The 12880-nt window shown below is 41.0% G+C and overlaps 1 protein-coding gene across 1 annotated transcript in view; it reads left to right on the top strand.

The window, feature by feature from the left end:
• The window catches only part of LOC308394562 (NALCN channel auxiliary factor 1-like), a 50163-nt gene extending 41961 nt beyond the window's left edge, over nucleotides 1-8202 (top strand). Inside the window, exons 2-3 of the mRNA XM_080878936.1 lie at nucleotides 3032-3203; nucleotides 7519-8202. Coding sequence (XP_080735062.1) covers nucleotides 3032-3203; nucleotides 7519-7817 — 471 coding nt within the window. The 3' untranslated portion in view covers nucleotides 7818-8202. The remainder of the gene's footprint in view (nucleotides 1-3031; nucleotides 3204-7518) is intronic.
• The last annotated feature ends 4678 nt before the right edge of the window (nucleotides 8203-12880 follow it).

Below are 12880 nucleotides of genomic sequence, written 5' to 3'. Positions count from 1 at the left end.
TGGTTAAATAACACGGAGGGATAATTAACTGTGCCTGCACCGTTTTGTCTTTCCCTTTGGATTTTTTTGTTAGTTTTGTTTGTTTCATTTCGGAGGTTTATGACTATCATTACACATACAAAATTTTTGATTTTATTCACATCTATTATTTAAAGGCCCCATCACTTTTGTTTACTTTTGAACAGTTTTGTATTTATTTAGTTTGCCTAAATTGTTAAAGTTGTTTACTTAGTTTTTCACTTAAATATTTAAAATCAGATTCATTTTCATGATTAAATTGAGTTTAAGTAAGTTAAATTTTTGAAAAAAGAAGACAAAAAGCTAAAGTTTGCTACTTTGTTATTTATTAAAGTCTGAAGGTGGATGCTTCTGGAAACTGGCCAATCATAATAGAGGAGGGGGAAGGCCTTAAAGAGACAGGCACAGGCTTACATTATCACACGTATCAAGGGATCAATTCTAGATTAAAAATCATTTCGTAAATTCAAAAGATGATGGCGCAAAAATCAGTATATAACACTGCCATATTATTGGATTGTATTGATACTGGTGAGCATCTACACGGTAACTGACAGTTTTAAGGTTAACAATAAAGAATAGTTTTAGTGCTAAAAATATAAAACCAAATTTAAAAAAATGATTACAATAGAAATAAAAGAAGAAGGCAGTGATTTGCAAATCTTATTAACTGACAAAATGTACAATTTGAAGAAAAATATATGATGCCAGAAACACACTTCAGAGAAGTTGGGGCAGACCCATGTTTAACACTGTGTAGTATCACCTCTTCTTTTAACAGCAGTAAAGCTGCTGCAGCAGTCCTGAGTCTTCTTTGTCATGGTTTTTGTCTCATGATGCTCCAAATGTTTTCAACAGGTAAATGGCCTGAAATGCATGAAGCCCAGTTCACCACCTGGACTCTTACAAAAGCTACAAAAGCCATGCTTTTGTAATAGATACAGTATGTAGTTTGACATGGTCTCCCTTGAAAAAGATTTAATTTGGATGGGACCATATGTTCCTCTAAAACGTGTATATACCATTCAATTCCATGAGCACTAATGCCCCCCCATGCATTCAGCGACACAGGTTTTTTAAGTGTGTGCCAATGACAAGCCGGATGGTCAACATCCAGTTTGTCTGGCCACAGGGTAGTTTTTTTGCTTTGCATTAATCCATTTTAAATGAGCGTTGGCTCAGAGAAGATGGATTGTATTCACATATTGCATAATAGAGTTTTATTTTGTTTGCCTACAAAGCGGGGTTTTCAGCATGCACAAGCATGTTCCCGTGCAGTCCTCCAAAAACGCAACATCGTCTAGCTAGAATGGGCATAGGTCGAATGCTGATTGGTTGAGAAGTGGGTTGGAACGGGGAAGAGAGCGACAGTTTACCAGGAAAGGGAGAAGTGTGAAGCAACATTAAAGATTAAAAAAAAAAAAAAAAGCATATCACAGGCTCCACCACGCCCAAGATGGGCTTTTATTTTCATTTTCCCAACTTTAAAAGGCTTCATACTAATGTGGAACATTGGTGGTGTTCCCCTTAAAACTCAGATTGCGTTATTGCAGCATTCATTAGTAAGTGCAAAACTTGGCTCATGGCAAGATTTTAGCATTGTACTATTTGGTAATTACATGACTGTTGGTAATGGTTTGTTTTGTCTTTGATTCATCACTTGAAAATTGCTGTTGTACCTCTATTGCTTAAATGTGTCAGGCAGCCTAATGACTCTTTTAGTGGCTTTCATCACTTAATAGCAGCACATTTCCGCTGTTATTTAACTGACACAGCTTTTCATTGCATGTCTTTGTGGCTTCCATGAGACAATAATTGAAAAATTGTGTTGCCAACTCCAGGTAGAGCAAAGAAAGCTGGCTCATAGGAAGCATGTAACATTGTAAGCAGTCCAAGGAAACAAAAGCATCCGGTGTGTGTCCCATCATGCCAACTCTTTTTTTTGAGGCATAGGTTTATTCAGCTTAAAGGTTCCCAGCTAGCTACAAAGGTAGATGGGATGGGGGAAAGTGCCTGTCCACCTTTAAAGACTGTGTTAGAGGGCACTTATCGAACTTACAGTGATCTTTGGTCCCACCGGGTTGGCGCAGTAGGCGGTGGGGTCCTAAACAAATCTGATTTCAGTCTCTGCTTGATATCGTCTGTGCTCTTTCCCCTCTCCTGTGTTAATCCCAATAAAACACACAAAGAAATGGCTAAGAATGAGAATGAATCCAGACTGTGGTATGCCCTCGGTTCATTTAGTTTTGCTAAGCTTTCCAAGCTCGAGGCTTTGGCTATTACATGTCACCATCTGTCTCCTTATGCACATAAGTCTGTGCGTTTTGTATTACATCCTGCCTCACAGTGAACTAAAGCAAATTTAACTTGGAAGAAGACGCAGGATGAAATGTGGTGAGTTTATTTTGTGCCATTTGGTTTTGATTGCACTGGCATGCAGCAAGCAGCCAAACACACCACAGCAGATTAAAAACACCCCTTTGCTTTGAAATAAAGTCTCGTACGTTTTTGTCATGACTGTTTTTTTTCTGTTAAACGATTTTCCATTTGGCTGTTTCAAACACGCAAAAAGTCCCTCAGAAGGGGGCAGATGTTAACCAAACCCTGTCCCTAATCCTAGATGAGTCACTGATGACATCGTGGATATTAAGATATTTAGTGCCTTTAATGGCTTTATTGGAAAAAAAGTCCTGCCTGCCAATGATTACTCTGTATTTGGCGTAGCTTTGATTAGCTAATCTTTGAACAGTAACCTCTAATATCCCAGTGGCTGTTAGATTGATGTGTGAAGTGTTGCTGTTCTATTTTGGTGGAAAAAACATGTGACGCTTAGTGGACCTCTAGATATTTATTTGTTATTGTGAAGAAAGCTATTTGAACCAAGGGGAGGGCCAATACCCAGCAGAGACAAATGCAGTAACTTCCTCCAATCCTCTTGTGGACCATGAACCTGCATCTATTTATGTAATTTTCTTGCCTAATTCTTCTTCCTCCTCCTCCTTCTCCTCCTCAGGCGGCCTATAAGCCCTGGCTGTGTGCTCAGTATTTCCCCACCACCCAGCAGTCCTGCCAGAAGAAGGTGCCGTGCCACCAGTACTGCCTGGAGGTCCAGCAGAGCTGTCCGTTCATCCTGCCCGATAACGACGACCTGATCCACGGTGGCAGCCCCAGCTTCATCTGCACAGGTTAATACCCACTTCCTGCCTAGTGCCACTTCGTGTATCCTGGAGATGAGTGCAGATTGTGTGTTTGCATGCGTGGGTGTTCATGGGGCCTTGTATCCTCTTCACAGAAAAACCTTCTAATTTAATTTATGCTAGTGAATAGCTGGTGAGTAGCATTTTGCAAAAGGACAGACAGTAATAAATCATCCAGTGTGTGTTTCTCTGTATTGACTGAATGGTGTCTCACCAGGAAAACAGTGAAGTGGTTCTAAAGGCTTTCTGATGACATCTAGTGGTGTTTTTGAGCACTGCAGTCCTCATGCAAGGACGTTTTAACAACACATTTAGTCCTTCTCTCAGTATCTGCTGCAGATTTGTTTTATTCTGTAATAAAGGTCAGCTTCACGGGTTACCTGGATGAGACTGACAACATAAAACATTTCAACACCTAAAGGCTTAGAGGTTTGTGCATGCTTATAATGGATGGAAGTCATGATTTTATTTTTAGTCACCTCAAATTTTGATTTTCAACTTTCGCTGTGTGATGATTCTATGAAAGTATACTGGGGTTAAACAGCTGAAAACAATTCCTGCAGTGCTAAATGAGACTGTTGGGTCAACTACAACCAGATTCCAAAGTAGTTGGAATGCTGCGTGAAACTAATTAAAAACAGAAAGCCGTTATTTGCTTTTAAAGCCTGTATTGAACTGAAAATTATACAAAACACATCTTATCAAATTATAGCAAAAAGTTTTCAAAACATTGTGACAGAGGCATGTTTCCCTTTTGACAGCAAATTTTAATTAAGTGTCGTCAAAATTTAGGCATTGAAATTATTTTAGTTTTAGTTGACTAAATATCATTAGATGGTAAATGGTAAATGGCCTGTATTTATATAGCGCTTTACTAGTCCCTAAGGACCCCAAAGCGCTTTACATATCCAGTCATCCACCCATTCACACACTGGTGATGGCAAGCTACAGTGTAGCCACAGCCACCCTGGGGCGCACTGACAGAGGCGAGGCTGCCGAACACTGGCGCCACCGGGCCCTCTGACCACCACCAGTAGGCAACGGGTGAAGTGTCTTGCCCAAGGACACAACGACAGAGACTGTCCAAGCCGGGGCTCGAACCGGCAACCTTCCGATTACAAGGCGAACTCCCAACTCTTGAGCCACGATCGATAGACTACATCCAAAGTTGATGAAGCTGAGTAAAATAGAAAGTCTGAAAGTTAAAGTGTTAAAGCGTCTGCTCTTCTCTTCCTCCCAAGCGCTGACATTTGTCTCGTTTTCTACCTGCTCCTGGGGGGAGATCAGATGTGCGTATTTGACCTGCACAAGAGTATCCAGAGTATTTTAATCTTGCTTTTATTAGTTGATGAAGGTGTCGATGCATTTCATCGTGTGTTAGTTTTTATTCAATTATCGTCTTGTTTCTGTTATAAAAAAAAAGGTTACTGAGGAAAACTGTGATGTGAATTATTTTTGGTTTTTACAAAGCTTTTCCTGCCCTTTTGGTGTCCCTTTCCAACAATTTTTAAAAAATACCATTTGGGCATTAGCACTCTCACCTCTGAGCAGGAACGTTTGACGTCCTGTTTGACCGTGTTCCCTCCTGTGAGTCTCCGTGGATTTCCAAAGTTCAAAGACATGCATGTTAGGTTAATGTGAGTGAATTAAAGAATTCCTGATGGTTATAATAAGTTAGTTTGCCATAAATTTAAAAATATGCCATCAAAAATATTAATGGCTGCTGTAAGCAAACTGTGAGCCACAGTGAAATACTTTGTGAAGAGAAAGGGGCAGGTGCATGCAGGTGTTCTAGAATCAACAGGAAGTTAGTCATGCTAGTTTAGCGCCTGATTTGTGTCGGTAACAGTCAGCAGTTTCAGCAACACGGCTGTCTGCGGCGCTCAGCTTTTGGAGCCAATTAAGTGACTTCCAATCCTCTTTGCCTGCCCTTCCATGTTTTGCTTTAAAAAACTGCTTTAACATCTCAGCTAAATGTAAACACCCAGCGGTGATACTCACATTTTTAGTGTGGCTTGCACTATTCAAACATATCATTATCCTAGAACTCCTTCGTAGCTACAATCTAGATATTATTAAATTTCTAAGCCATCTTCAGTGTTGAACTAATCCAGCGCTACACTATATTGCCAAAAGTACTCACTTGTCTGCCATCAAACGCATATGAACTTGAGTGACATCCCAGTTTAATATGATGTCACCCAGCTTCAACTATTCTGGGAAGGTTTTCTATAAAGTTTAGGAGTGTTTATAAGAATTTTTGACCATTTTCCCAGAAGCATATTTGTGAGGTCAGATACTGATGTTGACCTGGCTCAGTTTCCACTCTGTTTCATTCCAAATGTGTCCTGTCGGGTTGAGGTCAGGATTCTGTGCAGGCCAGTCAAGTTCTTCTACACGAAACTGACTCATTCATGTCTTTGTGGACCTTGCTCTGTCTACGGGTGTGCAGTCATATCCTATCACGGTACCACGCTAGAATTTACTGAGCTCCTGAGAGCGACCCATTCATTTATGTATGTTTGTAGAAGCAGTCTGCATGGCTAGGTGCTTGATTTTATACATCTATGGCCATGGAAGGGATCGGAACACCTGATTTAAATGATTTGGATGGGTGAGTGAATCGGCAATTTAGTGTAGTCGTCCATAAACTTATTGGTGCATTGCAACCAGGAGCTGCTAAAATCAAATTGGCAGTGCTCTTTGCAACAACAAATAGGGCTCACATTATGGCATAAATCTATGTGAATCCACCATAATCCAGTCTGCATCTTTCAATGCACCATGGGAGCAGATCCAAAAAGATAATCCCCCAGTTCAAAGTGACAAAAAGCTACTTGTGGTACACTTTAAATATTTTACCTACACTACCAGCATGGCAACAAAAGCAGCATGACCTCTTACATTAGTGGAATATCGACGTAGGAAGGGTCGATACCTCAGGTTGGAAGGGTTGCAGGTGGAAATGAGTCGTACCAATGTAAGATTCAACAGCAAACTCAAACCTTTTGTTCTTTCTTTCTTTTTTTTTATAAACATGCTGGCAAGTTAAGACTTCCAGAACCATCAACTGATGCAGCAATGCGCTCCCTCTGTGCCGTGGTGAGCTCTAATTGGAGTTCATTTGAGGGTCACCGTGTCTGGTTGTGATTAGAGCCACACGCTGAGGTCTAGTGCGTTTGATCCGTTTACCGAGGCAGCAGATGAGCAACAAGGTGGCTGGTGTTAGACAGATCATTGTCATTTGTGCTCCATGTGAGCTGTTTATTGCACGGTTATTTTTTTCAACTTTTTAAAATTATTATTATTAAGCAACTTCACAGAAAGCCACCATAGAGATGTATCAGATTTAGCTAAAAAGGCTAAATGGAAAACAGTCTCTCTTTACTCTTTTTGTCTCTTTGTATTAGATAATTACTGTTAGCGTTTGACACATACTGATAACATTACCTACAGCCCCTAAAAATAACCAAAACATGCTGAGGACTCTCTTTGCATCCTTGAGCAATCAATAAAAATTTCAGTTCATGTCCTTCTCAGCTAAAAAACCTTTTTTTCGCATCTTGTTGTTACGTTGGTTTTTCTTCATGGATCCAGTATTGATGGGTGAAGCTGAACTGTCTGATATCACTGGCTGCAGTTGGAAAATCGCAGATATTAATGGATTAGTGAGGTATGCTGACCCTAATGCACAAATTTGACCCCCTTTTACATTGGCTGGTTCATTATAACTTGGGCTGAGCACATTACTTTTATTGCAGGAGCCCTACAATAAGCCGCAAATGCGTAAATATGTTTTGCACAGTTGGAATAACAGCAAACAAAATTGTTCATTTTGTCAGCTCATTTATCACCAAGAAAAATCAATCAGCGTAATTCATTTGTCTTTGATTTGGAAAGAAACGAACTCCTTCACCAGGCTACAAGACGGCGTGAGACCGGTTAGCTTAAATGTTTAAAAGTCACATTAATGATGTTAAAATGTGTTAGTGTCACATCTTGAAGCAATTATGGTGTCACGACTTTAGTTTCTTGTGTTTCAAAGTTTGCAAAGCACTGAATGCACTTTTACATTTAATGGCATATTTATGTATTTATGAGCCATTTCTTATTTTTGGTTTGGTTCCTTCTGGCCTTCCATATGAGCGTGTGAACAGCTGATTGTGAAGCAAAACAGTGGAATACAGAACACAGTTGGTATATCTGCTGTGAGAACACCAAACTACCAGTGACCCCCTGTTATAAATACAAGTGCACAGCAGGGGAACCTCAGCTTTTTCATCCAGTGTCTTCTCTTTCTCAGGTCTCTTGGGAAACCATCCATCAGACAGTGAGGCGGAGTGCTGCGACGTCCGATGGGACTCCAAAATGGACAACCCTTCAGGGGGCACGCTAAAAAGAACTGCTTCTTCCTGCCAGCCCGTGGGGGCTTCGGTCACTTCCGCCGCCACCCCGAGACTGTGCAGCGGGCGACTGAAGATCTGCCTACTGGCCCTTGTCCTCCTACACACTGTCATTATCATTTCAGCCTCCCATAATTCTTCGTTGGTGGGCGTGGCTGCCATTTTCTCGCCAGAGGAAAGTGCTTCTAATGAGGAGTGAACCTTGGGGTTTAATCAGGGCTGGAGCTTGCGTAGAGCGATTGTTGACAGGGAGGAAGACGAAGGCTTGTCATGGCTGCCAGGGACACAGCTGGTGAGATGTGCTGGAAATGCCTCCACAAGCCTGCTGCCGATGAACCGCCAACCACAGGAAGTGGGAAGGTTTTAATTGGAGCGGAGGGTGCTGGAATTGGACATCAACCGGAGAGAGATGTTTGAGAACCACCACCCCTAAAAGAACTGACCTCTTGCCACTTGAAACCTGCTCATTGTTTCTATTCCATCCAAATGTTTTCTAGCATATTGTCGTCCCCCCCCCCCCCCCCCCTCCTCTCCCTTCTCTCCACCCTCCTCCGTCTGTTTTCGATGTGTGTGTACGGATAGCATGTCAGAGGAAAAAATGGACATCGATGAGGTGTGCACTCTCATTCGTTACTTTTAGATTTTTGCTGCACTTTCTTTCAGGTGCCAGAATGTTTTTGACATATCAGCTGTTTCCCACTTCTTGCTCTCCATCACCTTAGACGGATCTTCTTTACTACCTTGTATGTGATGTTGCTCGAGGGCCGGCTGGGACCAGCTCCATCTATCACTTGTGGATCTTGTTTCCCAGAAAACAAAATGTATGTGATTCTGTATTCTGATATTCAGCTTGTGTTTCTGTCAGACCGGACCTTTCCTCAACCCCTTATGACAGTACATGCCTACATATTTTAGGACCTTAAGTGCTCTGAGACTGGCTCACTTTCTCCTCTAGCTTGTTGGGTTGTTAAGCAAGTTAGGAGAGGTGGAGTGGTTACAAAAAAAAAGAAAAGGTGGTGACAACTCAGCTCACAATTGCATGGTGTTGCAGGAACAGTAAGCTCAGATTAGTCACCGTGTAGCGCTCCTGGGCGGGGGGAAATGGTGTTTTCTGGTTTCTAAAGTGTTCAGTTTACCTCATACAGTGGTGTTGGTGTTGCAGACAGGCAGCACGGCGAGTACTTAGACTTGCAGGGACAACCCAGGGACACTAGAGGACAGTTGCATGAAGCCAAAACACCAGGGGCCTCATTTATCAGCCAAGCGTAAGCTATCAAATTATCAGTTACACTTGTCAAGACCTTAGTGCTAACCTTAATGAGGGACTACATAACAACATGACTGCACTTAAGCTTAGCCTATGGACATTATAAACTGTGACATCACCACAGCCCTGTATCCATTTACTGATGCTCAAGGCACGCCAGACTCACTGTAATATTCTCCTGAGCGGCAGATGTTGCCTCTCAGGGAAAAATAAAGAAATCATATCAGTGCTGGTGGGATTAAAAGAAATCCAAACTGGAATCAAAAGGATTGCAGACTTTGTTTTATAGAAAGTCTCGCCGTTTCCAGCTGTAGTAGTCTCCGTCTTTGTAATCTCGGAATCACAGCACTATTCCACTGATATATCATGGAAGCGACCCGCTCGTACAGCAGGTTACAAAAATCAAGAAGTACACGACAATCTGAAACACCAAAGTGTAGCGCACGCCGGCAGTTTTGATGTCACTTTTACTGCACACAGTTGTTTGTGAGGCCAACAGCAGGCTCTATTCTAATAGGCATCAAGCTTTTCTCCAGGATGTTTGGGTTACTTGTCATTAATTATGACCCCAAAAAAGTTCAGTTTTATCTTAGTACCTCCTAAAAAGTCATTTAAAAAATAGAAACAGAAATTTCACTGTCAGAATTGTTATGTAGCATTATTTCTGCCATTGCACTTACAGTTACAATTATGACGGGTAGCTACAGTAATATTATACGTGCATTGTGGACACAACTACTACGGTGGTCCCGAGTGGTCAAATGCAAATCAACTTTTGAGAGAACACCAGGAAATAGAGAGACACTGCAGAGGAACACAAAATACAACTAAAGTACAAAAATAACACTTTAAAAAAGAGATACACTTCAAAGATGTTGAGGGTTCATCAGTGTTGTGAGGAAGAAAAAGATGCAGATGAAGCGTTTTAATAGTGAGTCATATAATGCTGTAGCTACATTTTTGCTGTTTAATGTTAGCTTGTCACTTCCGCCACTGTTCCGTGAAGTTATCGTCTCTTTTTTCTATTTACATTGTTTTTTTAATTTAACTTCATTGGTTTTTGTGAGATTTTGCAGCTGCTGTGTTCTTTTTTTGAGAGAACATGAAAAAAATTCAAATGATAAGTTTTTAAAATTTATTAAATAGTTGAAGGTTCAAGTTACACATGGCGCCATAGGCATCCCTCTTTCCTGTATTTGGTCTGGTGTCCGGCTCATGCTTCATCTCTGCTCCAATCACAGGTCTTCTTCCTGTAAAGGAAAACTCCTTCCTATCTCCCTGTTGCTATGCAGTCTAGTAACTTTCCACGGCAGCCTCTCAATGACTTCACATGCATGTGGGTCCTGCGCCACACCCTACACAAAGCACAAATGTGTAATTTAAAGATAAAAAGTAAATTCCTGACACATAATTTTTCTGTTATGCTGTTTTCTTAAGTTGCAGGGCCACCGTACAATACCAACGTTTACTTGTGAAATATTGGTGTAAACAGTTCATGGTTATTGCGACACCCATTGTGGGGAAAAAGATTACCGTTTTTATAACAAGTCTAAGCTAAAATCAAGGAGAATGGCACTGATGTTACTAGCTAGCTGGAAAACAGAAAATTAAAATGACAAGCAAAGTGTACAAAAGTTCAACAGTGCCAAATGCCCCTAAATGTTCACAAAAATCTTCAGTCAATTGGTTCTAAAATCTTTTTTCTCCACATTCACATGCTCCTCGGATGGTCCGAGTAATTTAGATCTGACATCATTCTTCAGACTTCAATGTGCAAGAAAGATGTTGAAAAAATGGAAGCGCTGAAAGCATTTAAACACATTGCATTATTGATCATTGTCAGTATTAACCAACAACAATATGGCGAGTGAGCAAATGTCTCCTTTCTGATTTTCAAGTTAGTTGTCTATTAAATTACTACAGAAAACACTAACGTGCCTACAACTCTGTGCTGCAGGCCCCATTCCATGCATCCCACAGAACGTCATTTTTAGTTCTGATAAATGAGGCCCCGAGATCTTTGAGTGCCTCTGCTGCATAAATCTAATGAGGCAAAAGTGCAATATAGGAGGGAAAAAACAAACAGCTGGGGTTAGTGTCCTACTTTGTGACATCTTCACTACTGATGGCTCAGCTTGTCAGTATCACAGAGTTGGTGCATGTGACTAGCCAGCCACCCAATCTATCAAACCGTTGACTCTTACATCACCCTTAGACAAGCTGATCAACCGCTATCTTTCACAGACTAGCAAAGGGCTGTGTTACTGTCAGCGTGTGAGGAGTGTGAGGAGTTTTCAAGGGCTGATCCGTGTGATTTTCTTTCTTTTTTCCTTTTTTTTTTTTTTTGCATGGCTGCTGCTAGTAAAGTGCACATTTACATGAGGATGGATCATGCAGGGATTAAGATTAGTTTGAACTCGCCTATTAGGCAGCAGAAATAGGGATTTGAACCACCCGTGAGCAAATACTGACAAAAAACGTATACTAAGTACACCAAATCTAAATGAAGACATTCTTGTTTTGCTGATGGTGAACTTTGTTTCCAGATTGGCTTTTTCCTCATTTACAGCCTCACATTATTTACCACCCATCGATTTGCTCTTCGCTCACGTCAGAGCGAAACGATAAAGTCCAAAAGTAAGTCAGGTTTTTAAGATGTCCATAGTTTTTCCCCTACGTCTACCACCGCCACAACCATTCCACATTGGCTCTATTTTTTATTTTTATTTTTTGAGATTTGTTTTGATTTCCTTGACAAACTCTGTTGACAAGAACTTACATTCCCTTGAAGACAGCAGTGGATGTAATAGACCCACACTTTGTGCTCCCTCCTTCCTTCAATCTCTAGCTGTTCATGATATGAGTCCTGTGGATCTATGCAGATGAACCCCACCCCGAATCAACATACCACTTTCCAGCACCGCCCCCACGCCAATCCATCCACCGGCACCCTGTCCTTTATGTTGTAAATATGTCCTGAGGATGTGGAATCCCAAATATCTTCCCTAACCTCTCCCTACTTCCCCCACTGTTGGAATCTCACTGTGTTTTCTGTTTGGCTCCTTGGTTTTTGTCTGTTTTTTGAGACCTTTGCTGCATTTTTCTGTTGTCTAAAGCTGTGGTGTGAGTTGAGGAGATGAAAGAGGTCTTAAAGGAAAATATACAAAAAATGAAGCTTGGATTGAGAAAGGGTTCAAATATAGAGGAAAAAAATCTGATAAAGTTGTCATATTGTCATACTAGAGATGCTTTAGTTTGCTAATTTACTTTCTTTTTTTTCTACAAAAGACTTGGATGAAATTATTTATAAAATGCGTCCCACGAGTCATGACCTTTTTTGGACGTAAAACAAATACATTTATTAACATTTTGTTCAAAAGAAAATAAATATAAATTATGTTAAACATTACTGCTGTTTGTGCTTTTTTCCCCAGTGTCTGTATCATTGATTATTGAAGAGCTGCAAAGCATTTAGTAATGAGAGGAACCAAGAGGAGTGGGTTAAGCAAAAACTGGAGTATGGGAGATGTTTGGTAGGACAGTGAAGCAATGCTTTGTACAAACTTTATACGGTGGGGATGAAGTGCTGCATCCGACGAGGGAGGCAGCTTGCCTATCAGTGGAGCAGAGGACACTGAGGTAGTTAAAAAAAAACACTATTTGATGCCCAAAGCCCTCTACATTGATGGATTTGTCCTGAGTCCCTCAAGGTTCTGGATGTTGTGTGGTGGTCCCAGCTGACGTACCTCTGCAACATCAAACCAAGGTTGGGTACAGTGGCTCTGGAATGTAAATTGGGGCCGTGGTTCCCCCTTTTAACGTCCACTAGGCCTCTAACAAACTAGAAGTTGTTACCTAATAGATTCTTTATTGATCCCAAGAGGGAAATTATAGAGTCACAATACTACCTTTATTACCAATAAGTAAACAACAGAGGTAAAGTAAAGTGCCACAGGCTCAGAGTGAGGACTGTGAGACAGTGCAAAGAGTTTACA

Source organism: Rhamphochromis sp. 'chilingali', assembly GCF_963969265.1.
Source record: "Rhamphochromis sp. 'chilingali' genome assembly, chromosome: 3".
Lineage (NCBI taxonomy): Eukaryota > Metazoa > Chordata > Actinopteri > Cichliformes > Cichlidae > Rhamphochromis > Rhamphochromis sp. 'chilingali'.
This window is presented reverse-complemented; position numbering and strand designations above follow the sequence as displayed.